Below are 14,761 nucleotides of genomic sequence, written 5' to 3'. Positions count from 1 at the left end.
TTGTTATCATAAGGTGTGTGCCCACGAGAGCGATCAGTTTGGCTCCAAATAAACAATACTCTGCAAAAGGGGAGACAATTAGAAAGACTTAGAAAATCAGTGATTCTTTCTAAGAGTCGAGTCATTACAACTCCAAATTGCGACGGTCAACTTATTTATGATGTTGTTCTTGGCAGATATCTTTAACTTTGTTTTTTTCTCCAAATCTTTTCGGTAAGTTAGAATACGGCAAACTGACACAAGGTAATAAAGGTAACAAAGTAACAAGGTAACAAAGGATTAGAGGGATGATTTCATGGATTAAATGGATTAAAAGTTGAAGAACCTCGTAGTTATTAAGGTGGGAAGGAGAAATAAGAGTTATGTTGGAATTACCAGATAGTCCTAACGTTCAAAACAATTTTGTGAGAGCCCAGATCTTTGCTCAGCGTCTCCTCAAGGCCATGGAAAGTTATGATATATGAGTGACTGTCTTGAGTGGCGATAGATGTCATCAGAATAGATAAACTTTCAGCTAGTTTGGAGGGGAGATGTAGGAAAGAACAGGTAACCATGGAAGAGGAGAAGAATCGTAAGGTACCAGAGATGATTCTCATTGTTTGTTAACCTGCGTGTCCACGACGGTCGTGTGTTGGCTTCACCTCTAACCTGGTGAAGAATACTCTGCAACGGGGGAAGATTAGACTCAGGGCTGCTCTTCTAAGAGTCGAGGCATTGTAATCCCAATTTGTGTCAAACCCTGTCATCTGTGGAGAATTTCAAAGTCACACTTTTGCATGAGGGATGCTGTGCAGACGATGCCTCATTACTGATGACTGCCTCATACACTCCTTTCCTGGAGGTCTCAGAAATTTGCATTTAATCGTACACAATGCCATCGACTGGTTATCGGAACTATCACTCTCTTTACTGTTTGGCTTTATAATTCCCCCCGTACAATAAATAAATAAATAAATAAAACGAATTCCTAATTTGATCCAATGGGATATCAGCTGCGATGCTGAAATAGTTTTCAGCTGAAAGGCTGTGTCTTTTGACTTAGCTTTGAAGTGTATAATTTTAGTGAAAGAGAAGATTCTACTATATACAGAAAAGCATATTTTCCATCTGTATTTATCATAACTGGCGTCCAACACCAAAGCACGAACACTACTTCTGAATAATACAACCGCAAAATTCAAACGAATCAGCTTATGGCGATTTGTATAATAGACAATTTCGAGTAGAATAATGGTACACATTCAAATTTTCGAATCGCGCGCAAAGGAGTCACGTGGTAGCACTCAACGGGATAAAGGGGAAAACGCAGCGTTCAGTGAGTTTTGTTTGAAAGAAGCTCATTTTGTGAAGTAATAAAGTTGCAAACTTGGATATCTTCTAAATGCCTCAAAGACATAACCTAAGTGATTACAGCGGGGCAGAATTATTGGAAACTTGAAGAAGGCCGCAGATCGACTGATATTACCAAATAGTTTGGAATCACAAAGCGTTATATCCAGGCTCTGGTTAGTGTTTCAAACCAATAGAATGTGTTTCAGAGATCTGCTAAGTGGTCGCTGGCACTCTACGACGGAACATGAAGAAAGACGTTTGGTTATAACAACAAAATGCAATCGACGCTTCACGGCAGGTCAGCTTGTAAGTCAGTTCCATTCAAGCATAAATGTGCGAATATATCGATGTATCGCTGATATAACTGTGGCAAGACGTCCTGCGACAAGAAGACCTATATACTCCGAAGGCATGTCGGCATCATCTCCTTACCCACAGCTCATCTTAGAGCACGTTTTCAGATTTAAGTTTAAAGCAACATTAAAAATTGAACAAGAGAGTAATGGGCTAATGTGTTCTTTATATGACATTGATTTTAGTCTTTTCTCCTACTCTAGACGACACTTGATGTGGGGTGAAAGTAGTATTGCTTAACAACGCGAGGATGTTCTGGAAAGGGACAGAAACTGCTGTTCTGATATTATGGTATTATAATAACAGAACAACAGTTTCTGTCCCTTTCTAGAACATACTCGCGTTGTTAAGCAATACCAGCGCGTTGGCTATCTTGGAAAAGATACTATGACTAGTGAACGATATTGCAACGAAGTTCTTCAACGTCACGTTCGTTTGTTTTGTGTTTCTGTAGGCACACAAGCAGTGGAGATACACGCCACGACAGCGCACACAAGCAGTGGAGATACACATCTAGAGACCGAAGATACTAATCGATTGTGTTTTCCACTAAATCATATATGATATCCCTTGCCAAAACTGGTTAAACCTCCGATTTCGATGTATTACAATCGCTCGAAGGAGGATTTTCGAAAACGGTGGTGAGAACCTGCATACAGGAATAGGTTGTTAGAGAATGTTTCCTGAGATAGACCTTGATACGTTTAGAGGGGATTGTTTTTTTGGTCAAGAAACTGCATGGAAGATTGTTACGTAAGTTATAGGATTATGGGGTTTGGATTATATAACATAAACTTGGAAAAGAGGATGACTGACTGACCAGCATCTTAAGTGATGTATGGATGTACGTATGATTTTTCTTGTGACTATATGTGCACTACAGAGATCAGTCATTGGTCTGTTATTATCGATTTTTTTTTCTTTTTTGTTAATGATATTTTGAAATATGCTTGCATGAAATATTTCAAATACCTTCTTGATGATGCAAGGAGAGGGAGGACAACCCAGATCATTTGTAGTGACGTTAATAGTCTGAACCGCGAGCGTGATCCAGATTATTTAAAATTATGCATTTTCGTGTGATGAGATATATAGGGGTATATTATACAGGTAGGCTATGTTAAAGAAAACTGATCCAGCCAGAGATTTTGAGGTTTTGGTCGATAGGAAGTTAACTTCACGAACCATAAACAAAAGTTGTAAATACAACTCAGAAGATAACTGTCACGCTGAAACGAATATTGGAATGTGAGGATAAGAAAGTGATTTGGCCTCATTACAAGGCTCTGATGAGACATCATTTGGAGTATTGAACCCAGATCAGGTCTCCTACTTTTCAAGGTGATGTTGATACTGTGGTGGAGGATGAAGAGAAGAGTTTCAAAGGTAATACTGGGATTGTAGAAAATAGAAATGAGGACAGAAAAACATTCTCTGGTTGGCATGCAAAACTACTAAACAAGAAAAGCAGAGTTATAAGATAGCGATGTGCAAAGAATGAATGTAGATGAGTGTCTGACTGATACATTTTCCTTTGAAGGTGGTGAATATAAGCAATGTGGATTAATTCATTAAATGGTATTTCAGCTGAAGTGTGTGATATCCAAATTCTCTCAATGAGTATCCGATTTTAATGGAGGTAACATTCCTCTGGTTATCATAAAAATGTTATCCGTAAAACAGCGCGTTGGCTATCAGTGCCCCAGTGTCTTATGCATGCATCTTAAAAGTCATCAAAGATGAGCTAAGTGCCCTTTCGTTCTTAATTCCGTTGTTATATACACTTTATTTTAACTGATGTCTTTTTCGATATTCCTGTAAAATATTCTTAAATTGAGGATAAAACTGAAAAATCTTTGCAAACGTATCTTATTTGATTACAAAAAATTTTATTAAATATACAAAGAAACATTCTTTGTTAAAAGGAAGTATACTGTAGATTGCAATTATTTCAACGGTAACATTCAGTTGGCTGTTGTAGCGTTAATAATATTACACAATCTCCAGTTTTTGCCTATGCCAGACGAACACAGAAGTTCAATATTTAGATCATGAGTTGGCTGTGTGTGTGTGTGCGTGCGTGCGTGCGTGTGTGTGCGTGCGTGCGTGTGTGTGTGTGTGTTTTGCGTTTTCCTCCCAATAGTAACCCTACAAGGTGGTTATTTATGATGTCAAACAAGAATTTTAATTAATTCTGTGTAATACTTTTCGATAAGTTCTGTCATGACACTGGCCACTTGTCTCCGGAAGAGATGACGTGTGGTATTAGGGGCATCCGGATCGAGTCTAATAGCTGACAGTCGTAAAGTATGTGGTGAACAGTCTGTTGAAAGTGTGGACTGAAAATGCACGCTGGTTATTCCAGGATATGGAATCTGTGTAAGTAATGTCTTAGTTTTCCGTGTCCCATCAGTAGCGTGGTTAAACCTGAAGAAATGCCGTGTATTTTCAGCCGGAGTCTGTTTCTGATGCTAGGAAAGAATTCGTTTGCTGTTGATCCGTTTTTTGATGTTTTCCGTTCTTCTTCCCACATGTCTAGGCTTTACTCTTCTGCAAGTGCTTTTATAGCAGATTTCGACAATTTCTGGTAAGTTGTTTCTAGCCGTTCGTTTCTAGCTGCTTCTTTAGCCAACTGATCCGTTCTCTGGTTTCCTGATATTCCAGTATGCGTTTTCACCCAGCAGAACTTGATTTCCCATCCCTCTAGAGTGAGATTTCAAACCAGATTTCTTGTCTGTTCTATCAATGCAATATGGTTGTTCTGGTTTTTTATGCCGTCTATGGTGCTTCTACTATCGCTGTATATTGTTGCTGTCTTTTGCTGAGAGGTGTTGAGTTCTAATTCCTGCAGATACGTAAGTGACTGAACTATAGCAAGCTGTTCTGCTTGGCTGTTGGAACAGAGATGATGTAGTCTGGAGCTGCAATCTTGTATAATGGACTGTCTGTTGTATGCAGGGAAAGAACAACCGACGTTCCTTTCGGTTTTGTTTCCGCCAGTGTATATTTGGAATTCGTCACTTTCAGAACTTTCCTTCTCCTTAATATTTATTTTCTTTGCTGGGTGAGGCCACTTACTGTAGAAATTTGGATCGATGTTGTAACTTTCGATATATCTTCCGGAAGTGACTTCATATATAAGAGATAATTCTTGTATTTTCAGGCAGATCGGTGTTAGAGTTGCAATAACGCAAGCTGCCTCGAAAGATATTGTCCAGTATCCTTTAATTATGCGTATGGCGAAAAGGCGTTGAGTTTACTTTCGGTTTTTCTTTGATTTTAGTGTATGTGTCCAGGCTGGAGCAGCATAAGATATCAGTGGTAGTATAGCACCGGTATATATCGTTTTCAGCGCTCGTTGGCCTAATCCCACTTATCTTTGCCGACTTAGCGAGGTTTACAATTTGTAAGCTTTTTTTCAGCTACATATGAGATGTGCTTATTGAAGGTGAATTTTTCGTCAATTGTTACATCTGGGTATTTTAGCTCACTGGCTACCTCGAGAACTTCTCCGTTTAGGAAGACTGTTACAGGTTGTGTTGATTTTTTTCGTGTGATGTGGAGCACTTTAGATTTGGTTCTATTGATGGTCACTTCTCGCGTGCCCACTCTGCAATTTTAAAGAGTCCTTCGTTGGCCGTTACTTCTAACTGTAAGCCGTCGCGTCCCCGAATCATTATCATCGCATCATCGGCGAAGGTTATGACTTTTGTTTCAGTAGTGACAGGAAGTCTTAAAAGCGGATGTTCCAGAAATCTGGCCCACAGCAGGAACCTTGAGAACATCATCGTTTGATTTTTTTCGTTACAGTTGTGGTTTTTAGTGTCATAGTTGCTCTTCTGTCTGAAAAATATTTTTTTGTAAGGTAGAGTAAGTTTTTAGGTAATTTTAAATCTATTAATTGATTGATTATGGCTGGCCACCACGTAGCATCGAAAGCTTCTTGTACATCGAGTGAGATCAGTAGTACGTCTTTTTATTTTTGCTGTAGACTGTGTTCTGCGAACTCTTTCACCTTCATAATTGCGTCTACTGTGCTGGACGGAGGTCTAAATGCGTACTGATTGCTGCTTAATAAGTTTCTTGAGGTAGACGTAGTGCATTATTCGGTTTATTAGAAGTCTTTCTGGTATACCTTACTAGCAACATTTATGAAGCTGATTGGTCTGTATTTGTTAATTTCGTCGGATGTTTCTTTTTTCTGGTTTGATTATAGGTATAACTTTTGAGTGTTTCCATATTGAAGGAAATCGTCCTCTTTTTAGGCATTTGTTGTAAACTGTTGTTATGAATTCGGGGAATTCGAGAAAAGCTGTTAAGAGTATGGCGCTGCTTATTCCTTTTTCTCCAGGAGTTTTTCTTGGATCCATTGATCTTAATATTGACTCGATTTCAATAGCTGCAAATGAGTCGTCGTCAGCAAAGTCCATATCTGTTTCCATTCTTTGTTTGTAAGTTTTGTGCATTTCTTAATCTGTTGATTCATCGTCAAGGAAATAAACTTCTCTATCATAGTAGCTGCAGTTTCTGCTAAGTTTTTAGTGTAGCTGCTTTCTGTTTTCTTGATAGTTGATAGTGTAGGTGTTGTTTGGTTCTTGCTTGCTGCTAATTTATATACGCAGTTCCAAGGATTCGATACGGTTGAAAATGTACAAAATGTTTCCATGATTCTGTTTTCGCGTTTGTAATTTTGGGCTGATAGCTGTATTTGGCTTTACAGTAGTGCTATCTTCTGCTCTCTCTTGGTTATTGTATGTTCTTTGGTATAGTAGTCTGAGTGCGTTGATACGTTTTCTTGGGACTGTTAGTTCGTCGTTCCACCAAGGTACTGATTTTCTTCCAACGATGTTTAGCTTCTTGGTTGTTCTGAGTGTTTGATCGCTGGATTTTTTCAAACCTAATGAAAGTGCAGAAGTAACGAAGTCTATATCGGTTTGTGCAGATGCCCAGATGGCTAGGTTTTTGTCTAAGCTGAGCTGTTTTTCGCTGTTCGCATTTAAGTGATGTTCTGAAATTAAGCGTAAAAATTCTCTTTTTAATGCTTTCATAAATTTCTCTAGGTTGGTTTTATTGGTGAAGTATTTGATGTTAATACGGTGGTTTTTGTTATCTATTCCGTTTACATTTTTGTTACTGATGATGAAACTTATTATGCGATGGTCAAAACAGTTTTCCTCTTCTTCGTATTTCCATTCAGAAACGAGGTATAAAATAGCGTTGTTTGCCATTGTTAAATCGATGAAGCTACTTCCTCTGGTATTTTCTAATGGTGGAGTGTTACAGTCGTCGTTTAGTATGTGTAGGGAATTTGATGCTATGAACTCTTCCAAATGTTTACCTCTGTTGTTTGTATTTTCGTTAATCCATAATACCGAATAGGTCTTGTTATCTATTCCAAGTAGTAGACCGTGGTTGGTGGTAAACTCCGTGATGTTGCTCATTTTTTCTAAGTCGTGTTTTATACGTGATAGTCGAGATACATACTCGCAGCAAAAGTTTTAATTGCTCTATACGTAATTTCAATAAGTACCGAGTCCTCTTTTCTGTGTGTGCTGAGAAATTAATATTGCCTCGACTTCAGGGTTTACCATGAGTATTGTAGCTCTCTTTCTTTCAGATCCTTTTGAAAATATTTTAAAATTACTTGGGAAGCCGCATATTTTGTTGTTGATGTTGTAGGGTTCTTATATTAATTCGGTCCTATATTTTTTCTATGATAGAGTGTTGTAGATTTATTTGAAGACATGCCAGGGAAGCTTTATTATTGCTTTCCATAATCTATGTTTTGAATTTTGAGCTGTTTGTAGTAGTTTGTGTGTGTGTGTGTGTGTGTGTGTGTGTGTGTGTGTGTGTGTGTGTGTGTGTGTGTGTGTGTGTGTGTGTGTGTGTGTGTGTGTGTGTGTGTGTGTGTGTGTGTGTGTGTGTGTGTGCGTGTGTGTGTGTGCGTGTGTGAGTGTGTGTGTGTGTGATCTACAACGTTCAAACGGTTACTTTTTGGACATAATAGAATGATTTTTTTTTCTAAATGGGCAATGCCATCCCTTTCACGTGACATTGGTCTATTTGAAAGAAACATTGCCAGTCTGAAGAGTCTCTGATCATGAACATTCCAATAATTGACGAATCTGATATATAAAATTCCATTTCATGGCCATCATGGCTATACTATAGAAATAACGAATCTGTGAAGCTATGGTTTCACAACTTCTGTGGTTTTTGTAATATACCGCAAACTCTGCGGAATCCTTGGGGGTGTCTCAGCAGCAACGCTTCGCTGTACTGCTCTTGGTCCCGTTTACTCTGCAGCTGAATACTGCTTGACCGTATTGCTGAACAGCGCCCATGTGTAGTTAGTTGATGTTCAGCTTAACATCATTATGCCCTTATTTCTGTAACTGTGAAATCAACTCCAACTTACTGGCTCTCAGCGATACGCAACTGTCCACCTCCACAGATGAAACTTTATTCTACTTAAATACAATAAAATCATGGAAATCCAAGATCTTCCAAGACCTTCCAAAATTTCTAGAGGCAGAATGTCCCCATAAATAAATAGGCTAAAGTCAAGGCACCCTCCAATCCTAACAGCGAAAATCTTGCTGTGACAAATTTTAACATGAATGAGAAGTGGAAAGAGCGTAATACTTCAAAAGGGGAAGTCCATGAATTAGTGGACCCAAGCCAGATGCTTTCGGGTTTTGACCTAGCAAGGTAAACTTGGTCTACCATTAAGAGAATCCGCACCAATCATGGGAAATGTGCAGACCATCTTTACAAATTGGACATGATTGACTCACCCATGTGCGACTGTGGATCACCCCGCCAGCCAATAAATCATATCACAGAAGAAGGTGCCCAACTTACACACCATGGAAACTTGTCGGATTTCATCCACGCTACACTAAATGCAGATGATTGGACAAATTTACTAGTGTCTTATATCTTATGCATCGTAAAATTCATCAAAGATCAGCTAAGTATACTTTGGTTCGAGATTCCGTTGTTATACTGTATATACTTTATTTAAGTGATGTAGTTTTTCGATATTCCTGTAAAATATTCTTAATATTAAATTAAATTGAGGATAAAACTGAAAACTAACCTACACATAAGTTGTAGTCTATTCTTGAGTGTCTCTTTTATGACTGTTTTATATCATGTTTAAGTATTTCGTATTTTACACTAAATCTTTATATATTTAAAGATTATTGTAATGTAAAGTTCCATGTGTGAGTCATACGCTAAATAAATAAATACACAACTTCGTTATTCTCCAGCAAGAATGTATTTCTTTGACATCACAGTTACTAAACATTTAATAGAATATTCCTAAATGCTAAAAAATTATCAATTGATTAAAATGTTGGTACATGTTTCTGATTATCTCTTATTTAGAAAATGCTCTAGAAAACGTGTATGTTAATAAAAAATAAATGTGTTCATTTCCTGCTGCAGGGAGCATTGGTCGGATTGTGTCTAGGAATCGGGATTGCTTCTTGGGTGGGAATTGGAATAACATCCGTGAAAAACAAAACATCAGAAGCATTGCCGTTATCCGTGGAACTATGTAATTATACCACAAACGCCAATAGCAATTATGCTGTAGATATGTTTGAAATGAACGGAACTTGGACGTATTCGACAGAAACAACCGTCGGACTAACGGAAGAAGAGTGAGTAGTTAAGATTTTGATTTTTTAAATTTTTCCTTTCTGTTTTTTTTTTTTTTTCAAAACTAAAATACACAGCTTGTGTATATCTATACACACAATATCATTCATATATCGTTTATTTTCATATCTATTCAATGAAAAAAAAATTCAATATAAATGATAACTTTCAATTTATTTACTTTTCTTCAGATATATCTTTCCACTATACAAACTCTCCTTTCTGTGGGTAACTGTTTTTGGCTCGTTATCAACAATAGTAGTGGGTTATCTAACAAGTTTCCTATCTGGTAAGATAAGTTTCTTTATTTGAGAGCAGATTTCATTCATTATAGCAAATAAATGTGTTGCATTACGAATTGAATATTAAGAAATAATTTGGAAAAAAATGGTAAGAACAGATTAAAGAGTACATCAGTTTAATTATTCTTAAATCTGTTCATAAATGGTATAAAACTGATAATACATATTAGCTTAATACAACTTAGCAACAATGATGTTCAGTAAAAGTAAACAATGCAGATTGTTGTGGAGAATGGATTCTTTTTAATATTTTAATATAACAGCTGCTATTCAGTTTACTTAGGGAATCCTGCAGCCTTGCACTCAATTTATTTATGGAATAACATCATCTACATAAAGTAAAGAACTAGAATTTTTTAGTTCTCATAGGATGTTCAATTGCCAATTTTCTTGGTACTGTCATACATGTGGATGATGAATAACAGTGGTCATAATTTTGCCCTTGTCTCATAAGATTTAATATGAAATATTCTTCCTGTATCACAATCAATTCTAAATATGACTTACAGCTAAAATATAGACAGATCTACTACACTTAAACAGAGAGCCTTGTTATATTCCTATGTTTTGTTTGGTAACTATTCGAAACTGACCTATCTAGAGTTTATCTTAGCCTTTTTTATACAACGATTGCGCAAATCTTACAAAGAACATTTACTAGAAAAAATTCTCTGTAATTTTCGTTTTCAGTTTTACTTCCTTTGATAGAATGAGACGATGATAGCTTTATTCCTTCGGAGTAGCCATTCGAGCTACCTTCCCATACTTCAGTGTTTTGGTGGCTTATTATACCTCGAGTGTTGAAAAGCACGCAGGATTTTATTCCTCCTGAATGCTACATAAACGTGCTGTCACTTCTTGTTTCATTTAACAATCTTTCAAGGTAATTTTCCATCGATATAAAATATTTTTACCTCAGTTTCATGACAAGTATATTATCTCCGATTCCCTTTTAGAGTACTGTTCAAGATATCTTGTCCTTCCAGATATTTATTTACTGTTCTCATACTAAAATCTTCCCATTATAGTTGTTTAGCTAGTTTTTCATAGTGCTTTGCTGTCATGCATTTTCCCCGGTATTCTCTCAGAGCAAGTGTCGAATTATCTGCCAAAAACCTCAACGTCGTTTCTGATTTTCCATGATTGTCTCTTTAAATTCTTAAGTCTAGACTGAATTCCTATTTTTATGTAATTGAAGACATCCTGACTGACAGACTAAATTTTCTGTAGCTTCTCTCACTGAATCTCCAAGGTATGGTTTTTGTTTTAAAATTATTTCATTTTTTTCTTGACGAAAATGAAGTGTGTGTACGTGAGTCTACATTTCTCTCTGAAGCTGTTTTTAAACCTTTTTTTACGTACTTTTCTTTTCAATATGATATTCAGTTTGAACTGCTCAAAATCCAGAGGTGATCACTTCCTATTTTAATTTCTCCATGTTCACTTTTACCCTGAACCAGGGTGAAGATATTGCTATCAACAGTAACATAGTAAATGACACTTTTCTTATTTCTTCCGTCTTATTTATGTGCACATCTCCATCTCCTTATCGTATATCATTAGCTTTGCAATTTTCTCCATTTTCCGAAATATTTCTAATTATTTCCTACCTCTGCCATTTATATCTCTAAAAAAAGCAACTATTGTTTTTTTCTTTGTTTCGGCTGTCTTCTTTAATTCTAAAAATTCTCGACATCTTCCTTAAAAGAGCCTTCTTTGGAACCATAGCATCAAATAGACCGTTTTCTAATTGCCGATTCTGATATTTGTTCACATTGCTGTACTTGATATTGCCTGTCATTCGAGATGATAATCATCATAATAAAATATTATATTCGGAACATAATTATGATTATCCTCATAATTATATTCTGAATATAACACTGCATGTTTCTTGCTTAGAAAAATCTCATGTCTTTCTTTCTGTCACACCTGTTATTTCGATTCTGTACTTATTCAATACTTCTGCTACTTCCATCAAGTTTGTGTGCCAATTGTAAACTATGTTGATGTTGAAGTGGAGTTCGTTTCAGTAGTTTACATTTTTTTGTTCGCTCTGGTTCCCAAACTAAAACAAAGGGAGACCTGTTTAAGTGGGCAATGCCTGGGCTAGCATGAAATTCTATTATGTTTCAGCATCATTTTGTATTATGGTTTAAGGCAATAGGACAACAATTTGGACATCTAAATCCCACACTACTGGATCATTCCTCAATGTTTCATTATCTAAGTAGATACGTACTTACGAGATACATCACAAGTAAGTGAGATTGTGCATTACACCAGAACCTATTGTCGTTTCTCAGCACTCCCTTAATTATCCACCTTAGACACTTAAGCTGGTAAACACGATTGATAAGTATTTTTCTTTAAAGATATGCATAAATATGGAAATCTCTCCTTGATTCAATGCTTTATTAATTTACTTAAATGAATTTATATTCCTCTATATTCACATTTCATCGTTCACTTTTCGACCATCAAATGGGGTAACAAGTTCGTTTGGCTATTCTACTATAACTGTTTATTTTTAATGAAATAACACGTTTTGTGTATTTATAATGACTTACGATAAAACGTTCGTGAGTGTTATTTTTTTGTAAGTTTCTGGTGTTCATGTATACAGTCGCAAAAGGTTTGAGCACATCCTAATTTTTTCCGGAGACAAACTTCCCAGTGCAGGAAATATAAAAGCAAAGTCGAATACACGATAATCGTGCAGAGATGTGTTGTAATGTATATGAGGATCATTATTTTAATATAATTTTATATGATGATTCACAAAGACATAACAAACTTGTTTTGTTTTCACTAGATTTATGATTCAGTTCCACCGAAATTTAATTGCCAAAATTTACTGTCTTGTGGTACTAATAACACAGCATTACTATAGTAAAGTTTATGAATGTTGTAATAAAATTTATTTGTCATTTAAATAAATGCATATTTGAAAAAAATATGTAACGAAGCCTTACTTTATATAGCAGTATAATTGTGGAAGGAATACAAAAGAATTATATGTTTGAAATATTTTTCTCTAGGATCTACTACGAAGGCACAACTGCAGTTGGTGAGCCCGTTTGTAAGGAGGTATGCGAAAGATTACGAAGAAAATCAAACCATGTACGGAATTTCCCCTTTCTTTTGTAAATGCTAATAGTTTTCCTCTTTCGTTTAATGGTCATTGAATACATTTATGCTCTTCATTATAAAAAAAATTCAGAGAAGATTAGCACACAATAAATTAAATAGGAATAAATGTAATGCTAAACTTAACCGATGAATAGGATGCTACGGATAATATTTCATTACTGATTAAGGAACAGTTAGGGAATTGCTACTCATAATATGGATCGGGGGTTCTTTTTCAAGGCGTGAATTCTTTTTTTTTCCCTAGCAGTTTTAATGATCTGAAAAAAAATCACAAATAATTTGAAAAGGAAAAAAATTGAAAGTATTGTAAAAGAAATGAAAGAATTATCAAGAGATGTTTCGTTGAAAAGATAACTAATTAAATCAAACTAAATCAAATCACTGTTGCAATAAATTTGGTATGATAATCAGCAATAAAATCGCAGAAACTCTGAACATCAACTTCCTCCTGAATGGAGAACCTGTAGAACAAGTATTTCAACTATTTAGGCAGAAATTTAGTGAATATAGCAAATTTAATTTAGAAATAGACAATCTCGAGTTCGAAAATATATAGTTTCCTTCTTTCCTGCTGACCACTTGTTCACGCGAGTCTACTGAATGTTCTCTATGAGAAGGGATTGAAGATCTATGGGTTACAAACGTTACTCGATAGGCGGAAATGAGAGGGGCTGATCGAAATAAAGCTATTAAAGAGATCGTATAGGATCGACAAGGAATCTTTTTAATGTACGATGGCAAATGAGAGAAGGCATCATATTCGGAGAGCGTATAAGAGTGTAGTTAGCACAGATGGAATGACTATATTTATATGCTTGTAAGGTGGTGAATATATGAAATGCGATCTTGAAAATAATCTGGAATATGGATCTTTATATTTGTTTGATTTTTTCTGTGTTTTAAGGAATGAAAAAATTGTTTAGTGGAGAAAATGCAATAACGTGAGGAGGTTCTGATGAATTGAATGTAGGTTATCATAATATTAACGATTGTATGTATTTATTATTCGGATGCTAGTTATTCAAATAATATGATAAAAATCTGATATTTATGTCATTCAGTAATGAATATTAATTTCTAACAGTACACCATAAATGTTTAAGTGCCTTAAAGATTTTTTTATATATTTTACAGAAACTTGAACGAGACTGCTCCTCTTCAATCCCAGTGAAGCTTGTATACATTGCATATGCCAAAGAATGTTAATAATGGATGAAAAGAACAACAGGGGAATCTTGCCTAATAATAAGTTACACACAGTTTTATTAATATGAGAGCAGATGATATTCTAAATCTGAGGCAAAATAAGAATGCAGAATATGTAACTAACTGAAATGATGATTTTTATATTAGGGAGATATAAAAAACCCGGCCCTATATTAATTAAGGAAACACTATTTATCTCATTTCATAAATTATAAATCAATTATAACTTCTAGATTTACAAATAATTTTCATATTTTTAGTAGTTTATGAAACCCTCCCGTTGCATGTATTCTAACATGAAAACATCAAAGGAGAATATTTTTGAACTAAAGTATTGAGAAAATCTATTTTATTATATAGACGTATGAATCGTCCCTAAAATATAATAACAATACAATAGAATAGTAAAATACAACAATAAGACTAAAATTAATTATAATTTTAAAGTATAGCTATCGATATCATACAGTCGAAAGAAATATATGCTTGCGAATTAGCGCCGTGAGGTCTCTTTGCAAATTAGATTACAAGAATATTAGAGATAATATTTTCTTTTCGACTACTTTCGGCACCCCTTTTGTTGAAAACTAGAAGCACAGAAAATAGAAATATAAGTAATTTATTGTAATTCGTAATTCCATTTTTTTCTATAACAACTTCAAACATCGTAAGATTTGTGTTTCAATATTATCAATATTTTAGATTATTCTTTTTCGAATACGAAACAAGACCGATGAACACGC

General features: G+C 35.4%; 1 protein-coding gene across 1 annotated transcript in view; it reads left to right on the top strand.

The window, feature by feature from the left end:
- Positions 1–14,314, top strand: part of LOC150105607 (sodium-coupled monocarboxylate transporter 1-like) — a 42,068-nt gene extending 27,754 nt beyond the window's left edge. Inside the window, exons 9-12 of the mRNA XM_090394939.1 lie at positions 9,142–9,359; positions 9,549–9,646; positions 12,701–12,782; positions 13,947–14,314. Of these exons, the coding sequence (XP_090251065.1) occupies positions 9,142–9,359; positions 9,549–9,646; positions 12,701–12,782; positions 13,947–13,983 (435 nt within the window). The 3' untranslated portion in view covers positions 13,984–14,314. The remainder of the gene's footprint in view (positions 1–9,141; positions 9,360–9,548; positions 9,647–12,700; positions 12,783–13,946) is intronic.
- Positions 14,315–14,761: the final 447 nt, after the last annotated feature.

Source organism: Typopeltis vanoorti, chromosome 6, assembly GCF_054136105.1.
Source record: "Typopeltis vanoorti isolate ZY-2024b chromosome 6, IOZ_Tvanoo_1.0, whole genome shotgun sequence".
Lineage (NCBI taxonomy): Eukaryota > Metazoa > Arthropoda > Arachnida > Uropygi > Thelyphonidae > Typopeltis > Typopeltis vanoorti.
The sequence above is the reverse complement of the archived record's forward strand: the minus strand, read 5'-3'. Positions and strand labels throughout refer to the sequence as shown.